At 40.6% G+C, this 24,613-nt stretch overlaps 1 protein-coding gene across 1 annotated transcript in view; it reads right to left on the bottom strand.

Annotated features, from left to right (window-relative positions):
• The window catches only part of dntt (deoxynucleotidyltransferase, terminal), a 104,274-nt gene that overhangs the window by 54,459 nt on the left and 25,202 nt on the right, over positions 1 to 24,613 (bottom strand). Inside the window, exons 4-8 of the mRNA XM_085297557.1 lie at positions 17,954 to 18,124; positions 13,474 to 13,545; positions 13,148 to 13,271; positions 10,442 to 10,574; positions 441 to 543 (exon numbers count right to left, since the gene is read on the bottom strand). Of these exons, the coding sequence (XP_085153683.1) occupies positions 441 to 543; positions 10,442 to 10,574; positions 13,148 to 13,271; positions 13,474 to 13,545; positions 17,954 to 18,124 (603 nt within the window). The remainder of the gene's footprint in view (positions 1 to 440; positions 544 to 10,441; positions 10,575 to 13,147; positions 13,272 to 13,473; positions 13,546 to 17,953; positions 18,125 to 24,613) is intronic.

The following is a 24,613-nucleotide window of genomic DNA, read 5'->3' as shown; positions in this document are numbered from 1 at the left end:
TTTGCTCATTTTCCCCCCTCAAAGCCAACCTTGCGTTGTGCAGTCAATAAAGATGTTTTCTGTATTTGCATGTGCCTCATCACAGTGCAGTGGTGCGAGCTTGCTGTGCCACCATGGCCCAGGATGTAAGGTGGGTTTAATTAAAAAGGGATTGTTTATGAATGCAGGATATAGAAACACAGATGGACACCTAAACCAGTCTCAGTGATTTAACATCAAATGAAAAGCAGTGTTCAAACGTTGCTCTGAACTCCCGCTTATTAAAAATTTAACACACAGGCACTCCACAAACACAGGTTTCAAAAAAAATATTAGCATTGCTTTGTTTAGTCTATTGTTCCTCTCAAGAATATTGGATCTTTGTATTTACTTTAGCCTATAGTGTGTTCATTCAGGATACTAATACTATGCTTTAAGAAAGACCTAAACAACATACTTACTTGCTGTTTTAGTCTATCAATAACGCTGGTGAGAAGACGCTCCTCCTTCCCCAGTTGTGGTGTGGTCACGATAAAGTCTACATCGTGGCCAAAATCCTTCCCCCTGGAAACAAAGACATAGCACAGTTACCCACTCACTGTATCCTGGAAATAATGAAATGAATTACCTTTTAGTCATAGCATTTAACTGATGAAGAGGGAGGGTGGCAGACGGTGCTATTAAAAGAACAAGCCAAGCTAATGGCACTGTCTCTTTTTTTTCATTATTCAAACAAGTAATTTTTTCCCTTCAGTAGCTAAGTGTAAAAACCCTTTTTGTTGCCTCAGCTGTCAGAGCTTTAACTTTCATGAGAATCATCATTTTCTACTTGGATCGGTGTCATAAAGCGGACCCATATGGACCCTGAATAGGCTTGCACAATGCATTTACTCTGTCAGCACAACTGCACATAAGAGATGTTGCAGTACTGAGTGATTATCAAGTGATTATCTGGCAGAAGAAAAAGCTCTGGACGGAACCGCTGTATGGGCAGAAGATATGTGCACAAAAGGCATATCAAAGCTTCTGTCTGGCTCACTGGATCCATAGGCACTTGAGCAGAGAAGCAAGAAAAGCAAAAGCATCCCCATTATTTAATCAGGAGGAGCAAATGTAGTTTTTTTTTCCTACCCTACTTTTCTGTCGCTTGAAAAGTAAATTATCATACACTTCTCTGCAGCGTTTTTATTAGAAGCCTATCCTTTTAAGTCACGGCACAGCAGCGAGTTATTCAGACTAATCAGAGGAAACGCGAGAAATATGCAGAAATCTATTGTAGACTTACTGAAATTTATCCCCGCTCAGAGGAAACCGTCCTGCTACAGAAGTGAGCGTCACAACATTTGTTTATCAAAATCTTTTGAATGTCAAATAAGCGTGTTGCACTATGCGTAAATCTGTCACACCCAACCACACTAGGGAAGCCTGATCAAACAGTAAGGACTGTCAGGCTGACTGAGGTGACCAAATTTAAACATGTGGACCCAAGCAAACACTGGGGTGCTGGTGTCACTGGTCAGTTTGTGTACACTTTGAGCAACTGTTTTTATTTCGATTTAGTTGTTGGCTTCTTCAGAATACACATGGTTCGGAGTTAGTACTAAACCCGGGCTTGATGGTGCGAATGCGGCGTGTAGATATTCTTTGGAAATTACAGTCCATATAGTCTAAGGTGCTTGGAAAGAAAAGCATCTGGACTTCTTTAAGTTACTTGAAGACATTTCACATCTCATCTGAGAAGCTTCTTCAGTTCTAAGGTCAAATGATGTTGAGTCCCAGATTTAAGCCCTAAGGGAGTGTCCAACAAAAGGGACACGGACCCCCTATTGATCCTCCATCTAATCACACGAGCCAAGGTGTGAAAACAGGTGTAGGTCACAATCAGCCAAGGTTTCGAGTGAACTCACTGTGAAACCTAGCCCCAACCTATCATGTGATTTCCTGAGGTCCATGTCCCTCTTGGGGGTCACTCTCATAGGACTTAAATCTGGAACTCTCCACCATTTGACCCTAGAACTGAAGAAGCTTCTTGGATGAGAGGTGAAACATCTTCAAGCAACTTAAAGAAGTCCAGATGCTTTTCTTTCCAAGCTCCTTAGACTACAATGACCTGGATGACTGAGAACCTTCACAGACATACAGTCCCATATAGTTTTCTAACTCCCAGCTATAGACTAATTTTCACTTTTTGTAATGGCCAGCAGGGGGTGACGTCAGTGAGAACTGCTGGTTGAGTCCAGCCGTATTGGAAACCTGCTCCTGTGAACTATGAGTCTACAGTCTCAGTTGCTCGTTTCAATTCTTACTAAATATAACAGGATTGAGGCAAAAAGCAGAATTAAGCAGGGTGTGCTTCACTATGCGACTGACACGTCAGTAGACTGTAAGTGTGCATTATCAACCGCAAACAAGCTTTGTGAGGTTTCACAATGAGACTAACCAAAGGGTGTTGTCACAGTGGTGGCACCGTTCCCCTTTGACTAAGCCTTGAGTTCTGGCATTTTTCCCATCTCTATATTATAATTTAATTTTTGTTTGTTTGATTGATTTTTGTTAGCAATAACTCACTGTAATATTAAAATCCAATTTAATTTTGGCTAGCAAAAAACTGCCATACAGGACACCGGCCTGTGAAGGGAATCATCTTTCCACGGCAACCTTGTGGCATTTCCAGGGGGCTTTATTATTTTCCCACTTATCAGAGACATAGAGATCAGAGAGCATTTGTTACTCTGATCACCTGCCTAATCTCCAGGAAACTGTCTCAACTTATTGAACAGGCTATTACTAGGAACCACTAAATTCATATCTTTGGTTATCAAAGCCATACGGTGACCACAGATATGCTGAAGAAAGTTTCGGTTCAAGAATTATTTCAGTTTTAATGTCTTCAGAAATTAGCATCTCCCTCTTTTTTTTTGGCTGATTTTTGCTTTCTAAAACCCGGTTGCCTGTTTTCTGTTTGAGGACCACCCACTGTCCGATTTTCATACTTGAAGCTAAAAAACATTTTCAAAAAATTTTCATTATGAGTGAAACTGATTTGATACACACGGCAGGCCTACAGTTTAACACACATAGAGCTTATGTATTATTAGTTACATAAATCGACAGGATAAAAGAAGTGCGTGTACAAAAGTAGGAAGTATATTGCTGCCATTCATCAGACAGAAAGAAGACGTGGGATTATATAAGTTTATGCCTGTTTCTGCTTCTTTCAGAACATAAAATTTTAGTTACTTATATATATATATAAGACAGTACTATATATTGGGTATTTTGTTTTGTTATATATACATGTTCTATCTGTCTAACAGCCTTTTCACAATGTATATGGGGAGTGCTGGTCTGCATTAGTATATGAGTAGGTGATAGGTGTCAAAGTAATATCAGAGTGAAAGCCAGGAGCCATAGCTTCCCGGCAGAACTGTGCATCATAATTGGATGATCAATGTTATTCACCTGTAAGTGTTTTTTATGATGTGGCGGTCTGGTTTATGTACTATATTTCTGCATTGAGTATGCTATCTTATTACAGTTATATTACATTTACAATGTACATATGCAGTCATGCACATTATAATACTGATATATTGTTATCATATCCGTTTAATAGAAGGCACTTTGGACTGCCCCGTTATTTCCCAGGGGGTCGCAACAGCGAACAGATCTGCACATTTGATTTGGCACAGATTTTACACCAGATGCCTTTCCTGACATAACCCTCCCATTTATCCGGGCTCGGGACCAGCATGAGCAATATACGCTAGCTTGTGACCCACTCGAACTGGGTTTCATCATATCAATTTAGTAATATTTAATCATATATATCCATTATTATTTAACTTTCAAAACATAAACTGATGGGAATTTACGACTGTCCTTGAAAGGAGGTTTATATCTGTGCTTTGAAGCTCTTGAGAGGAGATCAATTTAGTGGCTGTGGCTGAGGTCCACTCCAGTTCCACCTGCTGATAATGCATTCCTCCTACGAGCAATATATTTATCATCCTCCAGCCAGTTAAGATCAGTCTGTGCTGTGCCAGGGTTTCAGAGGCGCTTCCAGTCAACACAATCACAAAAGCAGTTGGACACACCCACGTGTGCCTTACACCACGAGCAGCATCTGTGCTTACAATCATATTCACAGAAGCATATTCACTGCTTTGAGGTTTCCTTTAAAATTCTCAATGACGTATGTGTATCTACCAGTAATGATGCTCTGAGAGTACTTTGGCGTGCTCATTGGCATTCAAGCCAGACGATAATAAAATTAAGCCTTCAAGACAAACGATGAGCTGCTCAGAAGTGTAAATATGACTGCAAATGGGTTTGAATGTACGCCCTGCGATGGACTGGCCCACCTGTCCAAGGGGTTTTCCTTCCTTTCACACAGTGCATCCTGTCACAGGCTGCAGGATAACTCAAAAACAGCAGTCAGACAGAATGATGAAAAGAAACTGTGGGTTTCTGGCGATTATAGTAGCTTGTGTGTGTAGACACAAATACACAGAAACAAACCAGGGCTAAAGTTGTGCCCTCAAATAACAGAAGATACCCCCGACCGTCGTCAAGTTTAGCTCTGGCACTACCTGCCAGAAGGCCTTGCATTATTTCACCCTAATCATTGCCCAACACCCACTCACACACACCTACACACGCACACACAAAAGCTTTTGAAAAAACAACGAGCGAAAAATCCTACATACGTAAGCACCAGTGTCACAGCAAACAACAAAGCAAAGTGACAATGAATGTTGGGGGCGATACAGCTCTAAAGAAGCCTCTGCAGGCACGAGGCTCGGTGTTTGATCTCTCTTTGCTGCTGCTTGACAGCAGCGAGAGTGAAGAAAGGTGCAGAGGCTGTGAATGGCTTGCGGGAACGCTTCAAAGGTCACTGTGGCTAATTCAGGGAGCAAGGAAGTAATAGAAAACAGCCATTAGAGCTGCAGAAGGCATGATAATGGTAATGGTTAGCATTAGCAGTAGACAGCGTGTACCCCTGTGGCATTTACAGAATCGAGCACCTGGTTTACAGGTTCACTCTGCAGCTGCGTCTTTGGTAACACTTATTCAATTTGCCTTGTGAGCCTGTTTTATTTTGTATTAAATATCAAAAGCTGTTAAGTGAATTCATTTTAACACTTGTGTTTAGACTTTGCAGTATATACATACACATATATAGGCCTCGATGTGAAGAGTTGGCACTTCTTTAATGAGTTGACTGTTAGGACAGCGCTACTTGAGAATGCATCACAGATTTCCATCTGCTGACTGAGCAACTTTTGCCTATGAAATCTCCCAACACTCAGCTTTAATTGGCAAAGCTGAGATTCCACAACACTTCCAGCTCGTACAGTGCGCTTAAGTTGTTAAGTGAGTCTCGCTGTTAGCCTCTGCTGCGCCGGCAAAACCCACTCGAGTGCACTGCATAAATGTGTGCCGAGAATAGCAAAGAAACCAAAGCGGGAAGGAGACAGAGAGAGATCATCAGCATAAATTGGGTTTACCTCCTATCAGAGCTTAAGAATGACCTAATCTTGTCAAATAGTGGTTTTCCGTGTCTGTGTGTGTATGTGTGTGTGTGTTAGGGGATAACATGGGAAGGTTATTTTAGGGGAAGCGGCATTTACGCTTTTCAGCTCCCTCTCATTTGAGCATCAGTATGTGTCAGGTCAGTGCAGATAATTCAGCAGCAGTCAGCGGAAAGGCGGATGACAGCATGTCGTGCACATTCTTCCAGCATACCAGGGGTTCTCCTTCTTCTTCTTCGTCTCTGCCTTTAGCAGTGCAACTTCAGAGCTCTGTTCCTGTTTAGCATTGGACACCTACTCCTGCTCAGTGGGATGGATGGATGTGAAGATGTGGGTAAAAACAGAAGAATTGATAGGCGTTCGGGCACAGCTGCACGTCGATAAACACCTGGTTTGAATTTAGGCCATCTAGTCTTTTATCGCGTGAGGGAAAATGCTAAATTATTAAGTGTTACTGCACAAAGACAATGAAATACACATGGTTATTTACAGTTTTGTGTGGACGACATGACGACACGCATGAATAATACAGATCTGCGAAGTGTTAGGCTACGGGCGTCTGCAGGCTAAGCTCTGCAAAACTTAGGTCACAAAAAAGCAACCAGGCTTTGTTTGTGACTATGCATCATTTTCCCCTTCTATCAGCCTTCCCATCCACATTTCTTGCTAACACAGCAGTGCGAGGCAATAATCAGGAAGATATGAAATGAGAACAGGAAAAAGCAGCTAAGTGTGGCCTATTCTTCATGACCAGATGGCTTGTTTTGCTCTTTCCTCCCCTGCAAGCTGATAATGAGGTTTGTTTTAGAATCACGACACCCCGAACTAAGCCGATAAGGAATACTTATCTCAGCTGTTGTTCAAGGCAAACTGTGCGGTGGGACTCGGCGGCTGTTTGCGGATTTGAGAGGAGACACCAATGCCCCCCCCCTCATCAGTGTCACTTTGAGTCATATTCCAGACAATTTGATGTCCCTCAGTAGGGACTTGCCTGCCTCATACTGAAATAAACACAGTGTTCCGCTGACACTGCGTGAGCCTTCACATGCAGTTGTGGAAGAAGCTGTATTTTCAAGTGTAATCTATTTTTAATCCTCCCCTCCAACAAAACCGCTTTAAGACTTGTCACCCGCCTTCCACAGCTGTCCTTTCAATAAGGCTAATGTCAGTGGCATCAACAAATCCTCGCCACGCTGTTTCTCTCTGAAGTGGATGACAGCCTGAGTTTATTCCAGCACACGAGTTGTTTTGTGAAACTTTTGGGAGTCGTGGTATCTTTTTGTGCATCTTCTGCCGAGATGAAAGATTTGCCAGAGCCGGGTGCAGCTATTTAAGGAGGTATATAGGATATGCACATTTCCATTTTTGACAAGGGGTATCGGCTAGAAAGATGAAGCTAATAAGAGACTCTACACCAGGCTCAAAATTATAGGTAATTAAATCGAGCTTTGACAGGACTTTAGAAGGGAACATTTTCAAATATGTCACCGTGAAACGAGTAAGTGGATTATTAGTGGTACTGCTGGCATCTTAGAAAGCATATGAACTATTTTGGTGTAATAGACCTCATACTGCCTCCCACTGTGTTTAAACCATGTCTGGAGAATCAGCCTTTCAACAAGATAAAGGTAAATTACTTACTTGCTTCCTGATAATGCACAAGTTATCGTTCTTCAATTATAGCGCCGCATGATTCCAATTAGGTCTATCTCGCTCTCTCTCTCTCTCCAAAGTCTGCACCAAATATGGGGTGAAGTAAATGTGTGTTTCATTTCCCCGAATTTGAAGCCATAAAGGCGCTCTTGCAGGCCCCTTTACACTTTGCAGCAGACTCCTGGCCCATAAATCTTGAGCTGTTCCTCTCCCTCATTCTTGAAGTTAACTATCCATGATGCTCTAATCACCTTCCTCGACTCTCTTACCACATTTCCCCTCTGAGCAGTTATTTACATAATCAGACATCATTCCAGCTGTCATTTAACAATTTGAAGATTGGAGCGTTTTTTTTTTTCCTTGTGGATTTTCACAACATCCTTATTTAGGAAATTTGTGAATCTTTCCCATTTACACATTTGCCCACCCCTCCTGATTTCTTAGGTTGTTCTTGTTTTTTACATATTTGCCACATTTACATGCTTCAGATCATCAATCGAAATTTAATATTAGACAAAGATAACCCGAGTGAACACAAAAAGCAGTTTTTAAATGATGGTTTCATTTGTTTAAATAAAAAGTTATCCAAACTTACCTGGCCCTGTGTGAAAAAGCAGCTGCTCACTAGACCCGACACCTGGTTGCAAGATCCTGGGCAATCAAGTGTTTTTGATAACTGGGGATGAGTCTTTCACATCAGTGTGGAGGAATTTTGGTCTACTATTCTTTTCAGAATTGTTTTAATTCTTCCACCCTGGAAGGTTTAAGATCATGCCAAAAATCAGTCTGATTTAAGTACAGACTTTGACAAGGCCACTCCAAAACCTTCATCTTTTGGTGTGTTTTGGATTATTGTCCTGCTCCATAACCCAAGTGCGCTTGAGCTTCAGGGCATGAACTGGTAGAGAGCAGAAGTTATGGCTCCAGCAATTACAGCAAGTTGTCCTAAAGCAGGAAAACACACTACAACCACGGCTGGTATGATGTTCTTTTTATGAAATGCTGTGTTGGTTTTGTGCCAGATGTAAAGGGACTCAAAACTTCCAGAACGTCCAAAAGGTATTTGGTTTGTCAGTCCACAGAATTTTTTCCCAAAAGATTTTGCTTTGGAAATGTCCCATGCATGCCATTTTACCCAGCGTCTTTCTTTTTGTTGAATCATAAACAATGGCTTTAACTGAAGCAAGAGATGTCTGCAGTGCATTAGATGTTGTTCTGGGTTCTTTTGTGACTTCCTGATTCTTGGAATAATTTTAGTCAGCCCAACACTCCTGGGAAGGTTCACCACTGTTGCAAGTTTTCTCCATTTGTGAGGCTTACATCGTGGTTCACTGGAGTCCCAAAGCCTGAGAAATAGCTTCGTAACCCTTTACAGACTGATAGATGTCAGTGATGTTGTTTCTTTAGTGGCATGATGGTTTTTTGTTTGTTTGTTTTTTAATCTTTTAATCTACTTCACTTTGTCGGACAGTTTCTACTTAGGTAATTTCTTGATTCAACAGTTCTGGCAGTAATCAGGCCTGGGTTTGGGTAGTGAAATTGGACTCAGTTTTTCCCAAAAGAAATGTTGTCAATCACAATTAATTCATAATTTAACAGGGGGGGGGGGGGGGGGGGGGTAATCAGAGGGCTAGGTACATTTGGATAGTTTTGTTTTTTATGTAATGTATGTTTTGAGCAGAGAAATAATACCATTTCCTTAATAAAATTAAGTTAAGCCATCCCTAATAAAGTGCCCACTGAGTGTATATATCATATTTTTCACAGGTGATTTTTAATAAAACACTCGTGTGATTCGTGTAGGCAGCAGGTATTTCTTTGATAAAGGCGTCCTTGTCTGCTAGTTTGAGTGTTAAAGGTTACTTTGTATCAACCTCTGGTCTACAAGAACTGCAAATAAAATAGATTTCATTTACAGTCTCAACACTGGTCTAAAAATCCATGAAGGGACATGTGTATGGCCTACAAAATGATTTTAGGGTTTGGCTGTTGATTTACAATTTTTTTTTTTGCAATGCGCAAAGAAAATGCCCACAGCAAGAGAAATCAAAATGAACAGTGGACGTGGTTTAAACGGCTTGAGGTAAGAAACAGATTTCAGGAAAAGCACCATGCTGTCTCTTTGTTTAGACAATTGTGTCATTCTGGAGTTGCAGTCGGCATCTGGTGCTGCAAATATTTCCTCCTAGTATAAAATAGTGAAGTACTCTGATTTCATGCACATTTGCTGCCAAGCTAGTATGCTGTAAGGATCAGCATGTAAATCGGTGTTGTATATTACAAAGTGTGTTGAATTTGCAAAGCCTTTGGCTACACCTGACAAATGTGAGATAATGCCACGATACCGGTCCTGTAGCTAAAGTGACTTTTTTTCCCCGTTATAAAAGTTAGCGTATAGTAATTTTCTACCAAACTCTGACAAACAGAATACAGCAAATGCAGAAAAGGAAAACTTTAATAAGGTTTTAAGGGAGCAGGAATAACTCCAGTAACATGTGATGTTTGCAGTCCAGACACTATTAAAGACCATCAGCAAAGCCGCGGCAGCTCTGTTACCCCTGTAGAGAGGCAAGCGCCCATCCTTACTGCCAGACTGCTTTTGAATTATTTACCTCACACGCCACTGGTTACGGCTGGATTTTTACAACACCACAGAGCGGAGTGCTCCACACTTACTGAGCCACAAAGCACTGCGCATAACAAAATAAACAAATAAATAAATAAATGAAACAGCACCACAAAGACGTGCCAATGGAGGGAGGCACCGGCTGCGAGCGAACAGTGGCACTCAGCAGGTAGCTTTACAAGCGCACTCACTGTGCACTCTGAGACTGACAAATGTAATGCACTTTAGCATCTTAATGTAAATGCAAAACGTTAGTAACCCGTGCTATCTGGCGTTCTGTTTTACTGTCAAGAACAAAGGCGTGAGATGGGGAATATTCTGCGGTGGTAAATATCAAATTAATCCGTTTTGTCTAAGAACTCTCGAAAACTGCAAGATGCAATTAGACACCAGCGGCTCTGACGCTTCTACCCAGACACTCACTCTGTGACTTCTATGCTCTGATATCAGATAATAATAATAATAACAGTAATAAGATCCACCTGGGAATCAAGCAGACCTCTTGAGGCTTTGCTAATGTCTTTGCTTTCCCTGTGTATAATATGAACAGAACAATAATGGGGGATGGGGAGGGGCGAGGAAAGACTGAAGGTGCCGTTGTGTTTCATCTTCAAATATCAACACTGAAAGGAGGAGACAAGTCTTGTACCTGCGAAAGCCACCTGTCAGTGTGAGTATGGCGTCCGGTGTGATCGCACGGACAGCTTCGTCAATAATGTTCCCCAGGGCTTGGGCCTCTGCTTTACTGACAGCCCTGGAGATGTCTCCATAATGCAGAAAACCTGTAGGGAAAAAGACCACGTGGTTATTAGTCTGGAAGCCAGCCATCAATCATAGCCATTTGCTCCGGGGAACTGGAGAGTCAGAGTGAATTAAAGGTAAGGTAAAAATGGGATGTGTTCTCCTGGCTGATAGAAGACGGCCGCCGGTGTTCGACCGCTGCAGACACAAAACGACTGCAGCGAGCGCAGAAACGGTGCAAAAATTATAATTCGTGGATCAATCGGTATCTCATTGATTTGTATGTTCCTCTGTCTTTGTGCTACATGAAAAGCATTAATTATCCATTTCTTTTTTTGTCCCCCACCGAAGAATGGAGCTTCCCCCAACAATTAATTAGAAAACCTTTAATGATATTTCTGCTTCTAATGAAGTAAATTAAATGGGGTTATTCGTGTTTCTGCTCTTTTTCAAGACTCGTCGAGCACGACGGAGGGTTCAGGGTTCAGACAAATTTTCCACATCAAAAACTCACACGGTATTTCTCCGCACGGAGTCGACACCGCAGTGTTCCAAGTGATCGATTACAACCAGTTTGATGAAGGTGTCTGTCAGCGCAATACATTATGGGACGGAGTTTGAAAGTGAATGGAAACCTGCGAGCGATGCAGTACAGTGTTTTGAATTACCATCCAGCTACACTCCAAGCAGCAGAAGAAGCAGAGAAATGATGCAGACGAATGAAAAGCTGAATATCAGTATTTTGTTTTTCATATGTGAGAGCACTGTGGGGTATATGTCACTGTCGAAAGCTGATGCTATCTGCATGTCTGGCTGCTTCTGTCTTGGTATATTTCTTCATATTTCTCACTCACATATTCCTTTCACATTTGATCACATCTGTTTCTTTTATATTTTTTAGAGAGGCACTCCAAACACCTTTAATTCTGTCTGTTTATGGTTTCTTAAGCATGAAGCCTAAGCAAACTTTTTCCTTTAGCACCACAAACAGGTTCACATTTGTGGGTTTCATCTCTGTGGATTGTTATATTTGATGCGGGCCCTCGATTTTCATCAGGTCATCATTTTAAACTTTACGCCGAGCACTTCGGTTTATGACCGCGGAAATTAATGACGTTCTCATCAGCCTCGGCCGACCTCAGCTCCCACTTGTGAATGAAGCATCCATCAAATCTGCGTTTCGTAGTAAGAAACTCCTCCGACAAAAATAAACAATGAATTTGAGATTAATGACAACGGCTCACGGAAAATTTGCACGGAGGCTCCGAGTTCATGTCACGGCATGTCGTAGAAGCACACGAGAACAGAGCGCTCCACCTGAACTGAAAAACATCTAAGGCCACACAAACCTGCGCTCTGTATGTTAATTAGCAAATGCTAGCTTTCTAACACAAAGATGGAGATTCACAAGATATTTAATTACCAGGGGACCTCGTGTGATCGCTAATACCAGAAGCATCTAATAATTTGCTCATTTCACAGCTCTTACTAGTACTAGAGGTCAAATAAGTGTATGTTATCTCCTTCATGGAAAACCTGGATGCTTTATCTGTTTTTTTCATCATAAATGAGAGGCCTCATCGTGTGAAGAGCACGGCAAATCCTCACAACAACACACATCTGTGCGCCGTAAAAAAAACGTTGTTGTAAATTGCAAAGTGAGCAGCAGGATGGAGCGGTGTCTCCCAGCTGCGTGCTTGCTGATTTTTAAGTGGCATAAAAGAGTTGTTCATCTCAATAATGTGTGACATGCTCTCGGTTGTAATTTCACTCAAAAGCCAAACGAGCCAAACCAGTGGACAGAATAAATATTGAGGGGAGGTGGGGGTATATGCTAAAATTTATGCTGTCATATACCACAAATACCGGCCTGGCAACAGTTGCTGGAGGTGAAGTTAAACTGTTTAGAACACATCATCTGCGCTTTATGAAAACCAAGACAAGACGAAGCGTCAATCCTTGAAGTATTTCACAGGAGAAGTAAAGAATCTGAGCTGCTGTTGGAGCTACGAACAAAAGCAGGGCGTCCTCGCATTCAGAATCATCCTCTGTGCATAAATGCATGAAATATCTCACCTTCAGAAAAAGCATCTTTGTAGAATGGCTCAAAAACAACTAATAACTACCACAAATGAAAAATACATTTTCAGCTTTTGGCCAGTTTGCTTTTCTTTTAGCCTCACAGAGCCACTCTTGTGGCCGTGGGCTGTAAATTGTTGAAAAAATCTTAGCACCAACTTAATTCGATGGCCCGCTCTGGCGCGACAGAGTGGTGAGACGTCTGCACCATGCCTCCCCTTCAGAGTCACTACTTATTGATTTAGGTTGTTTTTTTTTTTTGTAAGAAAAACTCTCCTGTTGTGGTTTTTTTTACAGTAAACTCCCTGCTGATCATATCTCACTTTAGAGAAAACACATTACCGCTAGAGGCTCACATCCTTTGGGAGTAAACAAAAAAAAGGCACAAATAAAGTCCCAAACGACATGCAGCCCCACCCCCCGCAGGGATTTAACAATTAGGCCTTTGAGTCTCTCTTGGAAGCGAGCTCGACTTGAAATTTTTCCTCTATAATTTGTAAAGTGGCGGAGCGAGGATGGTGAGATGTTGATGTACCACTTTGTTGCATCCGGTTGAGATGAATGCCGGGCTCCGCCAGAACGTCGCTGAATGAGCGCAGCCCTCTGCGGTACCACTTCTCAGCTGTCTTAGGTCCAACCCCAAACACACTTGTGAACAGCTGGCAGGAAACGAGGTAAGTATGTAATCAAGGAGACATGCTCTGAAATGACAGGTTCTTCTGAGAAGAGGTAAGCATTCAAAGTTTCCAAGAGCTCCGAGTCCTTAAGAGGGAGCAACAGAGCGCATCATTTTCACAGCGAGTTAAAAGCTCCAGAATGGAGAAAGCGAGCCATCGACTGAGTTGTTATTCATCCACTGACCTTTAGTATTTGATACCTTTCATCCGAGAGTATTTTCTCGACTTCAAACGAGTGGCCGTGTTGAAGGATCTCCTGCAAAACACAAAGGCGGATGATATTATCATCAAGGAAAGCAATGTCTGTGTCAGCATCGGCGTGTTTTCCCCTGGGTTCCCCCCCAGCCGGCTATTAACAAATGGGCCCCAAATCGCTGCTTATTTGAGAAACCATCCACTTATATCAGGCGTCCTTATTTCCATTTCTTTTCCTTTCGACAAATAATGGCTTTGTTGTTGCGAAACCTGGGATTAATACCTGTTTTATGGCAATCATAAAAAACCCCAAGGTAATGTTTTCCCCCAGATTCTGTTGTTTGCTCCAAAACCGCTTTGTTCTGCATTTAATTGCCTGCGTCTCTCAGTGAGAGTGCTGCCAATTTTGCTGGTCACATTTTAACTGTCTTCATTATGCGAAGAATCAGGTAGCAGCTATCTGGTTAATATCGGCCAGGAGGAAATGAGCCTGCATGCTTTTGCTCTGGGATAAGTATCCGTGTGCATTTTGAGCTTGTGCATGAATGGATGACAGCCTGTATCGGTGAGCCAGTGAACCTAACATCCACACTGTGAGTACAATGCAGTTTGAAGCAGCCTTCACTGCTCAGTGATGCATCCACCCGTCCACCTCTGCTTTTCAAGCCCCCAGCTAAGGCCAACCTCAAAACGCACGGATAATGCTTCAACATACTCCCCGCTCCGGGAAAGACACACTTCTTTACATGCACGGCTCCTCTCCCTCTCTCACACAAACACACACACACACATACAGCAAACACATATACTGACTATTCATCCCCCAACTCTGCCTCAGTGCTCCCAGACTTTCATGTCAGTAGGTTTATATATTTTCCCCACTTTGGATGTTCAGTCAGCAGTGAGCAGTTCAGTCGCTGCTGATAGAGTGTCGCTCCGATGTTCACAGGCACATCAAGCATTTTGTTTTCACTCTGTTTGGTTTCACTTTGTTTTTTGTGTCATGTCATTTTTGGTGTTTTGAGCAGCAAACTGTTCAAAGAGACAACCCCAGCGAAAGGCGTGCGTCTGAATTGTGCAAGGAGAACAAGAAGGAGAGGTCACTTACAGGCAGTCTAATTTGGTCTCCCCGGGACATTTATGCTATTTTGTTTAATGAATCTGACTCGGCGCTGACAGCTTTGACAGATTCGGAAACGCGCTGTGAGTCGCGCAGCGTGTATGTTAGGTTTAACGTGTCAGAGAGAGCCGGGTTGCTGAGCTCACCTTGTTATCCTACAGGGACCTGGCGTTCTCTCAGAGCGAGCATCCGCACTTTCCCTGACAACCTGCCATGATTCCTGCCCTGAGCTCGAGTGTAGATGTGGAGATGTAGTGACCCAATAAGACCTTTTTTTTTTGTCTCAGAGACAAAATATATTTGTCTGATACCCATCAACGTGTGCTGCATGTGTGCAGCAAAGTTTTTATTCATACATCTGTACGTCTTTCTTTCATATATTTCTTAGAGACTGAACTCAGCATTGAGAATCTCCTCCAGAAAGGCTTATGTGTGCAGATGGTTACTGATTCAGCTACATTCTTCTTGCTAGCACAGAGGGAAAAAAAACTATTTCTAAGTAATGGAATGCGTCATATACAATAGAGCCAGCCTGTTTAAACTACTTCTGTCACATAAGATAAGATAAGATAAGATAGAACTTTATTAATCCCTCGGGTGGGTTCCTCTGGGAAATTCGATTTCCAAAAAAGCACAGCACCGACAGAAGTTACAGAGTTATACATACACACATATATATAAATACAGAGAAATATAAATAAAATATACGAAGGGGATAAATAGAATAAATAGGAATAAAAATAAAAATACAAGTGAATTGCACATTTCAAGTATTGAGTCTATTGCACCGTTGACTATTTACAAAAGTATTGCACAAAAGGTATTGCACAGTGAGGTGAAGAGGCACTACAGCTTAGTTGTTCCCCCCTCCTTTGTCCTCCTGTTTCCCCTCCCTCTCCCCTCCAGAGAGGAGTTAAACAGTTTGATGGCGTGTGGGACAAAGGAGTTTTTAAGTCTGTTAGTTCTTGTCTTTGGGAGAAGCAACCTGTCACTGAACAGACTCTTCTGGTTGTTAATGGCCGTGTGCATCAATGCCTCCTTATTTAAAGTGGGCCTATTATATTCATTTTTAACTCCATATTTTGCTCTTGAACTCCACCGCAGACGCTTTGCATGATTCACAGTCCTTATTAAACCTATGCTGAGCCTTGGTGCAGCCTCTCAACAGACATTTTAACTTCCTTTCATCAGCCTTTAAGTTAACTTTTTTCTGATTTCTGCCCCTCGCAAGCAAATGGTTCGGACAGACGGTGGGTCGGGATACTTTGCTCACAAAGAATCCCCCACCAGATCATCTGATCTCACTACATACGTACAAAAAGGGAATAAAACCTTCTGAAATAATACACAGCGCTGTGCAAAAGTCTTGAGCCATCCCTCATTTCTTAATGTCCACAATAAGAAATGTGGACATTAAGAAAAAGAAAACTGAGGAGAATGGACAAGCAGAGGGTAAACGATAAGGTGTAGGTCTGACAAACAAACTACAGCAGATGAACAGAAAAGACCTGACACAGGACCTGTGAGATCCAACTGGCCCTTCAGCTGATCCAGCTACTGTTCACTGAAGCCTCACCAGAAATGGTGATCTTGAGGAAGGGAAACAGGCTGAAAAGGCTGAGGGATGTGACATCACACATGCAGTGGAATGGCAATTGTTGGCAACAGGTCTTATGGAGGAATTCAAATTAGATTTTCTTTGCATTTCAGACTGTAGGTTTGGAGATCACAGTTTTAAATAGCTCTATATAGCAATATTATCACTTTGACCTTCAATTCAATCTATTGACCTTGAAGGAGAGGTCAAGTCATAGTGATATTAAATCTTTTATATTTATATAGTACTTTCTACATGTTGACAATACACACCACACTGCAAGAATCATAGTTATAAGGCTTTTTGTCCATTTCAAACCACTAAACCATTAAGTTGACTTTGAAGACCTTGGTGGGCATAGCCAGATTTAATAGATTGTAAACATGACACCACTACACACCACTACAACGTTTGACCTGAATTCATTCCAAACTTTTCAAGCTATCGTGTTTACAGACAGAATGACACGCACGTACACAACCAAAAATATAACCTCCTCGGCGGAGGTAATGAGGAGTGGCTTTTGCCAGATTTTGTATTTGTCCATCTCTTGATGTGGTGTGTCTTTTTTTCTTAATGTGAATTTTAATCTAATGAAGCTGGAGAAGTTCATTCGTTGGAAACTATTTCCAGCAGCACATTAATAAAGATAGTGATTTATCGAACGGGTCCTCATCAATCGGCACTGAAATTACACCCCCTCCCCGTTATGTGCTGCATCTTACTTTATTTTATTTTGATTTATTTCAGAGCCTGGTGTTTACAGAGGTGACATTTGGTAAAACATTAATTTTACAGTAATGTAATGTCAAACCCCAAAACACGTCCATGTATTGAATTTATGGCAAACTACTCAACCTGGAAAGTTTGCAATTAGGGAAAAGAAATGCCGACGCTTTCGTCCTCATCATCAGTGAGCTGATGTCGCTTCACATTCACAAGGACTTAGTGATCACGTGTGTTATACAGTTCAAAGGCTTAGAGCCTAACTACTGTCAATCCCCCACACACAGGTCCGTGGGGATATTGTCAATATGTAAACAGTCTATTGGCCACGCAGAGGGTTGGTCACGGTCTTGTTCACTGCAGTAAATTCTTGGGTTTTTTCTTGCCTTCCTTTGCAGAGGAGCAAAAAATACGAGTAGTAATAGTTGTGAAAACGTATCGTATTTGAAGTGAAATCATTTGAGGCCGTTGCCAACATGCGCTACTCAATTAGGTGTTTTAAACAAATGGCTTTATTGATCCCTTATTTGCTAGTGCAAAGGATCAATCAGTGTCAATATTTTACGCTGGTGTTAGTTAATTCTGTCACTTCATATCACATAAGCATAAATATTAATAATGGCCATTGGTTTCGAGTGCTTTAGCTCATAAATCACATGCTGCGTGTTTCGAATCATCGCCGACGTCTTCCAAGCGTGTTTCCAAAATACTAAACTGTATCTTCATGGCAGCAAATTATTTTAGATCATTGCACAACTGCATAAATAGGGTCCGGGAAGTTGCGTGAGTTATGGTTTGCACACCTAATCTGAAAGCTTTGATTTTGCGACGTTGCATTCAAAAGACGTGTTGTCAGAAAATCCAACCCAGACGATAAAATGAGGGCAACAGTTTCAGTTTTCAGGGCATTAGACATTTCATTATATTTCGTTTTTAAGTGACACATGACACCAGAACCAAAATACAGAGGGAAAATGCATTGGTTATTAACTGGACTGCTGTGGATTAAGTGAAACTGGGCCTTACCTCTATGACATACATAGAGTGTTCCCCCAGGCAGGGCAGGTCTTCTGTGACCCGTAAATTCTGCATCGTCCAGGGCAGACTCTTCAGCACAGATGCAGCCCTCCTGAAGGCCAAGCACGGACCCTCCATGTCATTGAATTCATGGCTCTCTGCCAGCACTTCAAATGCATCCTGCAGGTGAAGGAATAATTAAGAAAGCAGATCTTATGCACATCTAAAGGATGTAGATTAAAAAGCATAACAAGGCAAAATTGTTGCAAATAAAGGAAGAGAAAACTGGGAAGAAAAAGAGAAGCCAAGTAAAAATATGTCAGGTGTGCATTCACATGCGAGATGCATTGACCTGTAGAAGGAAACCAGACAAAGAGAGAGGTTTCCTCCCCCCCATCCTCTATCAGTACTGGCTGTCTCTGCTCCTGTCCCTGTCACCGTCCCTGTACAGTAGAAACCTGCTGCATGTTGTTTTTCTTCTAGATGACTGGACAGAGACATTAGAGGCTGGCAAACACCAGACAGGAGCCTGTTATTTTCCACTTGTTTACCACAGCCTCCCATGGGGCAAGCCACAGACTTTCTCTGTACAAAGGCAGGATTTTTGGACCCTGGATTGACAGAAAGGAAGGATCTACCACATTTACAGCTCTCTAATTTTGAAATCAGAATCTGCTTTAATCATTATTTCATCATTAAAAATCAAATTGATCAAGAGGCTATGAGTGTTTTTCATCCTGTTGTCTTTTTTTTTTTTTACTCATGGGGATTGTTCGCAGACACAGGAAACAAGGCTGATGCAGGCACGTGCATAAATGATGGGTAAATATACTGTACATGTTCAAGTTTGCCATATCCATCAGACAAACTATTAACAGCTGTTTTAAAAAAAAATCTGGTAATTGTTTAAGGAACAACAGTACTCTAATGCCATAATTGGCCACTTTGTACGACAGAAACCGAGCACAGTTCAGTTTTGCACCCTTAATTATACAGAACCAAAACAACTCTGTTCCCAGCACTTTTCTGACATTTTATCAACAAGCTGTTTATTGTTTTTCCAGGAAAAATGCTCAAATTAACTGATAGAAAAAGTAATAAGTGCCCTATATGATTTCATAAAAGTAAAATACACTACCTGGTCACTTTATTAGGAAATCTTAATCATCTTGCTACAGTTACAGAGACGTTAATGAAACAATTACTGACGAGAGTGAAGGGGTAGCACTTTAAAATAATGCCACACACTATTAAGCATTAGTATGTGCTTAACTCATCATTTGTTTATCATTACTCATCCATAATAGTGCATTTATAGATACAGTTATTTTTATCCATCTGTTCCTATACATAGTTACACCATATACAGCTATCAGTGCTATTACATCACCGCTAGTAATAATCATAATCATAGTCATTATATCTGTATTTATAAACGGTGTGTCATTAACAAGGCTCACTTCTCTTTCCCATCACCCGCCAACCAGTGGCTGCAGATGTCTGACTCTTCGTGACTCTTGGTGCTGTTCGAGATCTCTTCCTGATAAAAGGGAGTTTTTCCTTTCTACTGTCATCAAGTGATCCTCATAGGGGATCGTTTGATTGTACAGCTTTCTTTAGTATTGTAGGGTCTTTACTTTGTCATTTAATGTACCTTGAGGGAAATGTTTTGAATTGGCACTACATAAAGAAAGAAAAAGTGAAATGAAACAGATCTTCCAAATACTGCTGTGCAACATATAATTTACTTAAAACTAATAGGGTGCCTCGTCTGACTTTAGCAATACTACTTAAGCTCATGCGTGTGCTTTAAGAATTTTTTTTTTGTGGCGTCTTAACTCAAAAAGCTTAGAACGTGGTTAATAAATGGCCACATGGTGGTACAGTCATTGCTAAATCCCAAATAGCCATTCATTATTATTATTAGTATTATTTATATTGGTTCAATCTCTCAGAAACTCTATAGTGGTTTTTAAAAAAAGGGGGAAAGAAAAGGTGGAAAAGGAAAAATACACTTGATCTACATCAGTCACACTCAAGATTTAAGCCTTTAATTAACATTAACAGAATGACGAGAGAGAGAAAAGAGCTCATGAAACAAGTGTCACACTTTCTAATATTGGAGTAAACTGGCACGCAGCAGTACATTTGGCACCATGTTCAGCTGGACCGCTTCACAGTTTGAAGTGATGGGCTACCGTTGCGGAACCAAGCGGAGGAAAACATGTCACCACAGGAAAGTTGGACCATCATCATTATTGCAGTCATTCATTAGCTAAAACAAGCAATGCTGTTGTGTCGGTTATGATAAAACATGTCAAAAGACTCAGAGATGCAGCAGGTTTGGTGCAGTGAGGAGTGAAAAGAGCAGCAGGTGGGACTGGACTCAAAATACTGTGTGTGAATTACTCTTCTTTTAAATATGGATCTCTTTTTCTGAAAAAATAAGATAAGTTTATTGAAGCAACATGGCATTATTCTTTAAAGCACCGTGTGCTTTAAAGATGCTCAAAAAGGCATCATGTAACTTGTCTAGAATGACAAGGAAACATTATTTGATGCAATTATCACGATTAACTCATTTATAGAAGCAGAAGATACAAAATAGAAATGTGTTGCTGCATGGAAGTCCTCTGAGTATTCTTCCTGCCAAAACCCCAAAGCATGTGCTACTAAATCATATAAATGTGATAATTGCCTTGTTTAAAGAAAAATGTTTAGTTTTTCAGCTCATCCCTGTTCTGTCACTATTTTACTGTGCATACCTCCAAAAACAATGCCTTGCTCACTAACTCAAGTGCTGTGTTTTGATATCAAGTCATTGTCTATCTATTGACAGTAATGCAAAACTGAGACAATGTGCAAATCTGCTACCTGTACAAAAAAAGCTTTTATTATATGTCACAGCATGCATTTCCAGCTGCATGTACAAAGGGCAAATCGAATGACTTGAATGAACTGATGCACACTGTGAGTGAAACTGGAGTGCTCAATTAAATTTGTCCATTTGAGTACTCTCTTCGCCACAGCAAGGGCCAGGTTTGCTTAAAAAGATCTGGTTACACGTGACTAAAGTGGCACATTTTTTGACAGACAGGGCCCTGTAGTTTTGAATTCATTTATCACCAAGTGACTTGCACATTTGTAAAGAGTCAAATGTGAGAAAGAAGTTCAATTCAGGATATCTTGGACCAATTACTCTATAAAGCGAGCAAGGTTGTTAGAAATTGCCATATTTAACTGCTAAAGAGCCATTCAGTCACCAACAAGTAATCTGACTCATTGCTACTAAATTCAGTATTACATTACAGTCACAATTATGTTATTACTTTAGTTACAAAATGTCTTCAGTTATCTGCATGAGAAAGTAGGAAGGTGGAAATCAAATTGTGTGTTTTGGTAAAAAAAAATAACGAATGGCTTGTAACAGTATAGTTGGGACAATATGTAATGTAGCATTTATAATTTGGCAAACTCTTGCAAAGCTGTTTTCTATGTAAAACAGGTTTCAAAAGAAGGATGCATGCAGACACCATGCCATTCACAGAGGAATATTTTATTCAGTACATTCACACGTGGAGTTTTTTTACTTTGTTTTTCATTCTAAGCACATTGGTTTTTTCTAATTTCTCACGCATCCATCTGATATGCATCTTAAAAAACACAAAAAAATATTTGTGTCTTTTGGAATCTTTCTTTTTACTGACCTGTGCACTATCAACAACACTTCTGAGTGCTGTGAAGAGGTGTGTAGTGTAATAAAAGGACCACAGATGCTTCTGTTTTCCTTTTTTTATGCACTACCATAAATTTATCCTTTCATATTACATTGTTCAATTCAGCATTAATAAGAAGCTTTTAACTGGGTTATTTTAGGTCAGTTTTTCATATTACACTAACTCTAATGTGTTGCGATACTGCCATTTATGTGGTGCATGAATCAATAATGTTTAAGAATAATAATAAAAGCCAATGCCGCTTTAATATCATATAGCCTATCCATCTTCCACCCACCACCCCCCCTCCAAGGACAGATATTGAAAAGTAAGGAATTTGAAATCCTAGACCTGAACTTTAATGCAGCTCAGTGTTATCAGAGCTCAGGGCAGACCTTCATTTCCTCTCCTCTAGTCAAGGCGCTATCTGAGGTCAATGCATCACCCGCAGTTCTGTGCAGACATGCAGCATCAGGTCAGTGAGCAGCAAGACTTTAGCCCAGCTCACCCAGGAGACGCAATGACCCGTTTACTGCAGCACATGGAAAAAGAATGACCCTTTACAGCACACAAACACACACGCACACGAAGCTAGGTTCTCCTCACAGCATGCGACAAATTGGAAAAGCAAGCTTGTTACTGGATAGGTGAAAGGGCACATTGGTATTGTGCAAGTGTTTAGTGAGAAGGATGTGTTACTAGCAGTTTAAGGAGATGTGTGTGGAACAGTGCTCTGAGGCTACCTGAATCTGACTTGACATAAAATCCACAGGGTAAACTTCAGATTATCCAAAGTGTAAACAAAAGTTAGAAAAGACTTCCTTCATTTCATCATCGAATGAAAAGCAGGGAGGATTCAAAGAAAGCTTTCAAACATCTCGAAGGAATTTTGCATCAAAAAGTGATCAATAATTGTTGGAAAAATGAACACGACTTAAATCAGAAAATATTTAGCAGCTAAAGAGCCAAATATTTCCAAATATTTAGTTGGTGGAGACCAAAACAGAGCTAAAAACAAAGAGGGTACTTTTCTGTATTTTTGCCTCTGTACACCACCACTTCAAACAATCAATATGTGACTGGAATGTAGACTTACAGCTTTAACTCAAAGGTTTCCTTAGGTTCTCTTCTTATTTCTTGACAAATTCAGCTGATTTTTGAGCAAACTTTTGCGGGTGGAATGGTTGTATCGCACACGTTTTTATTGTCTTGAAATAACAAAAGTTGGGTCTACATGTTTGAATTTTTTGTTCACATGAAGTCAAAAGTACATTCAGGTTTAAATATACACGTACACTCATTTAAATCTTCTGACAAGCGGTGCTGAAGATTCCACAGTGTCTCATAATTTGACACAGCCAAGACCTATTAACTTCTGGTAAGTCACCATGATTGACTGCAAGTGGAAGATTCTCTTTGCTAGAATAAAAAGGATTTATTTAAAATAACTCCCTGGACCGACGTACACAAAGAGTAAGGTCAAGAAAAGTGATGATCTATAAAGGACAATTGTAGATTTATATAAGTAAGGAAGATCTTATGAAGCTATTTCTGAACAACTGCAGATACCAAAGTCATCAGTTCAAACATTTGTATATAAGTAAAAGTTATAAGTTGTTTAATTGTTTAACCACCTTTCCCAGGTCTGGAAGAAGATCCAAATTGTCACCCTCAGACGAGAGGAAATTGGGTAGAATGTTGAGGAACAGCCCAGGGACTACTAAGTCTCAAACCAGTCATGAACTGGAAACGGCTGAAATACCTCCATCCCTGTCCACAGCGAATTGAGCTTTAGCTCACCATAGACCAGTGGTTCCCAAACTTTTTTTACTAGGCCCCTTGTTAATGGCTACCAAAAGTATCTGATCGAGGTGCAACTCTCTAAGGGACATTTAACTAAATATTGGTGGAGATGTATGTATATATTTGAGCTTGAAAATGGTCCTCAGGGCCCTGAATCATTTACTTCTTTTTCTCTAATTGCACTAAATGACTTAACCACAGTAATAGGCAAGATGAAACCCTCATCATGCTCATTAGAGAAATTACCTCCCTTCGGGACTTTCAATAGCATTGGTCCATTGTTGCTGTCTATTATTAACAGTTCCCTGAAGCAAGGCTGTGTTTCCTTCAATATTAAACATGCTGAGGTAAATCCTTTACTAAAGAAATGTAATCTTGATCCCTGCGCTATTGGTAATTTTCACCATATTTTGTAATTTCCATTTGTCTGCAAATTATTGTAAAAATTGTAGAAAGTCAATTCAGAGCCTTATTATACAGATTGGAGATTTTGTATCCATTTTGTCTGGTTTTCAAAAGCAGTACTTCATTGAGACTATTCTTTTGAAGGTCTATAACATTCATCATATATCATTCGACTTGACCTCAGCACAGTCTTTGATACTGTTGACCATATGATTTTACTAAACAGGGTTATGGTTGGCTGGTATGTGACTTTCCATTAGACTGTTTTCCTTCATGTGTATCTGATAGGACTTTCTCTTTTAGGATAAACAAGTTCTTCTCTGACTTTGCCTCCATAATATGTGGAGTTCCACAAGGTTCAGTCCTGGGACCTTTATTATTTTCTTTCTACATTTTTCATTTGGCATTATTCAGTGTTTTTCTTACATTTCTATGCCAATGACATTCACTTGTATATGTCTTTAAGCTTCAGGTTTTCTACCTGAGTCCACTGTTTACCCGAATTAGGAACTGGCTCCCTGTCTTAAACACCAACAAAACTGAGACAATGATCCTGAATTTTTATCCTAAAATCAGTCAGGATCTTGCTTCTTTTTCATGCAACTGCTATGTCCAGCATTTGAGATATTAGCATAATATTTGGCGTTGATTCACATGTAAAATCTACTTCTCCTTTTCCTTCATGCAAGGAACTCAAGAAAGTTATTTGTGCATCTGTGTTATCATGTTTATATTACTGTAGTGT

The sequence above is a fragment of the Mchenga conophoros genome, linkage group LG13 (assembly GCF_057382185.1).
Source record: "Mchenga conophoros isolate Kocher_MC1m ecotype Shallow Benthic linkage group LG13, M_conophoros_male_GT1.1, whole genome shotgun sequence".
Taxonomy (NCBI): domain Eukaryota; kingdom Metazoa; phylum Chordata; class Actinopteri; order Cichliformes; family Cichlidae; genus Mchenga; species Mchenga conophoros.
The sequence above is the reverse complement of the archived record's forward strand: the minus strand, read 5'-3'. Positions and strand labels throughout refer to the sequence as shown.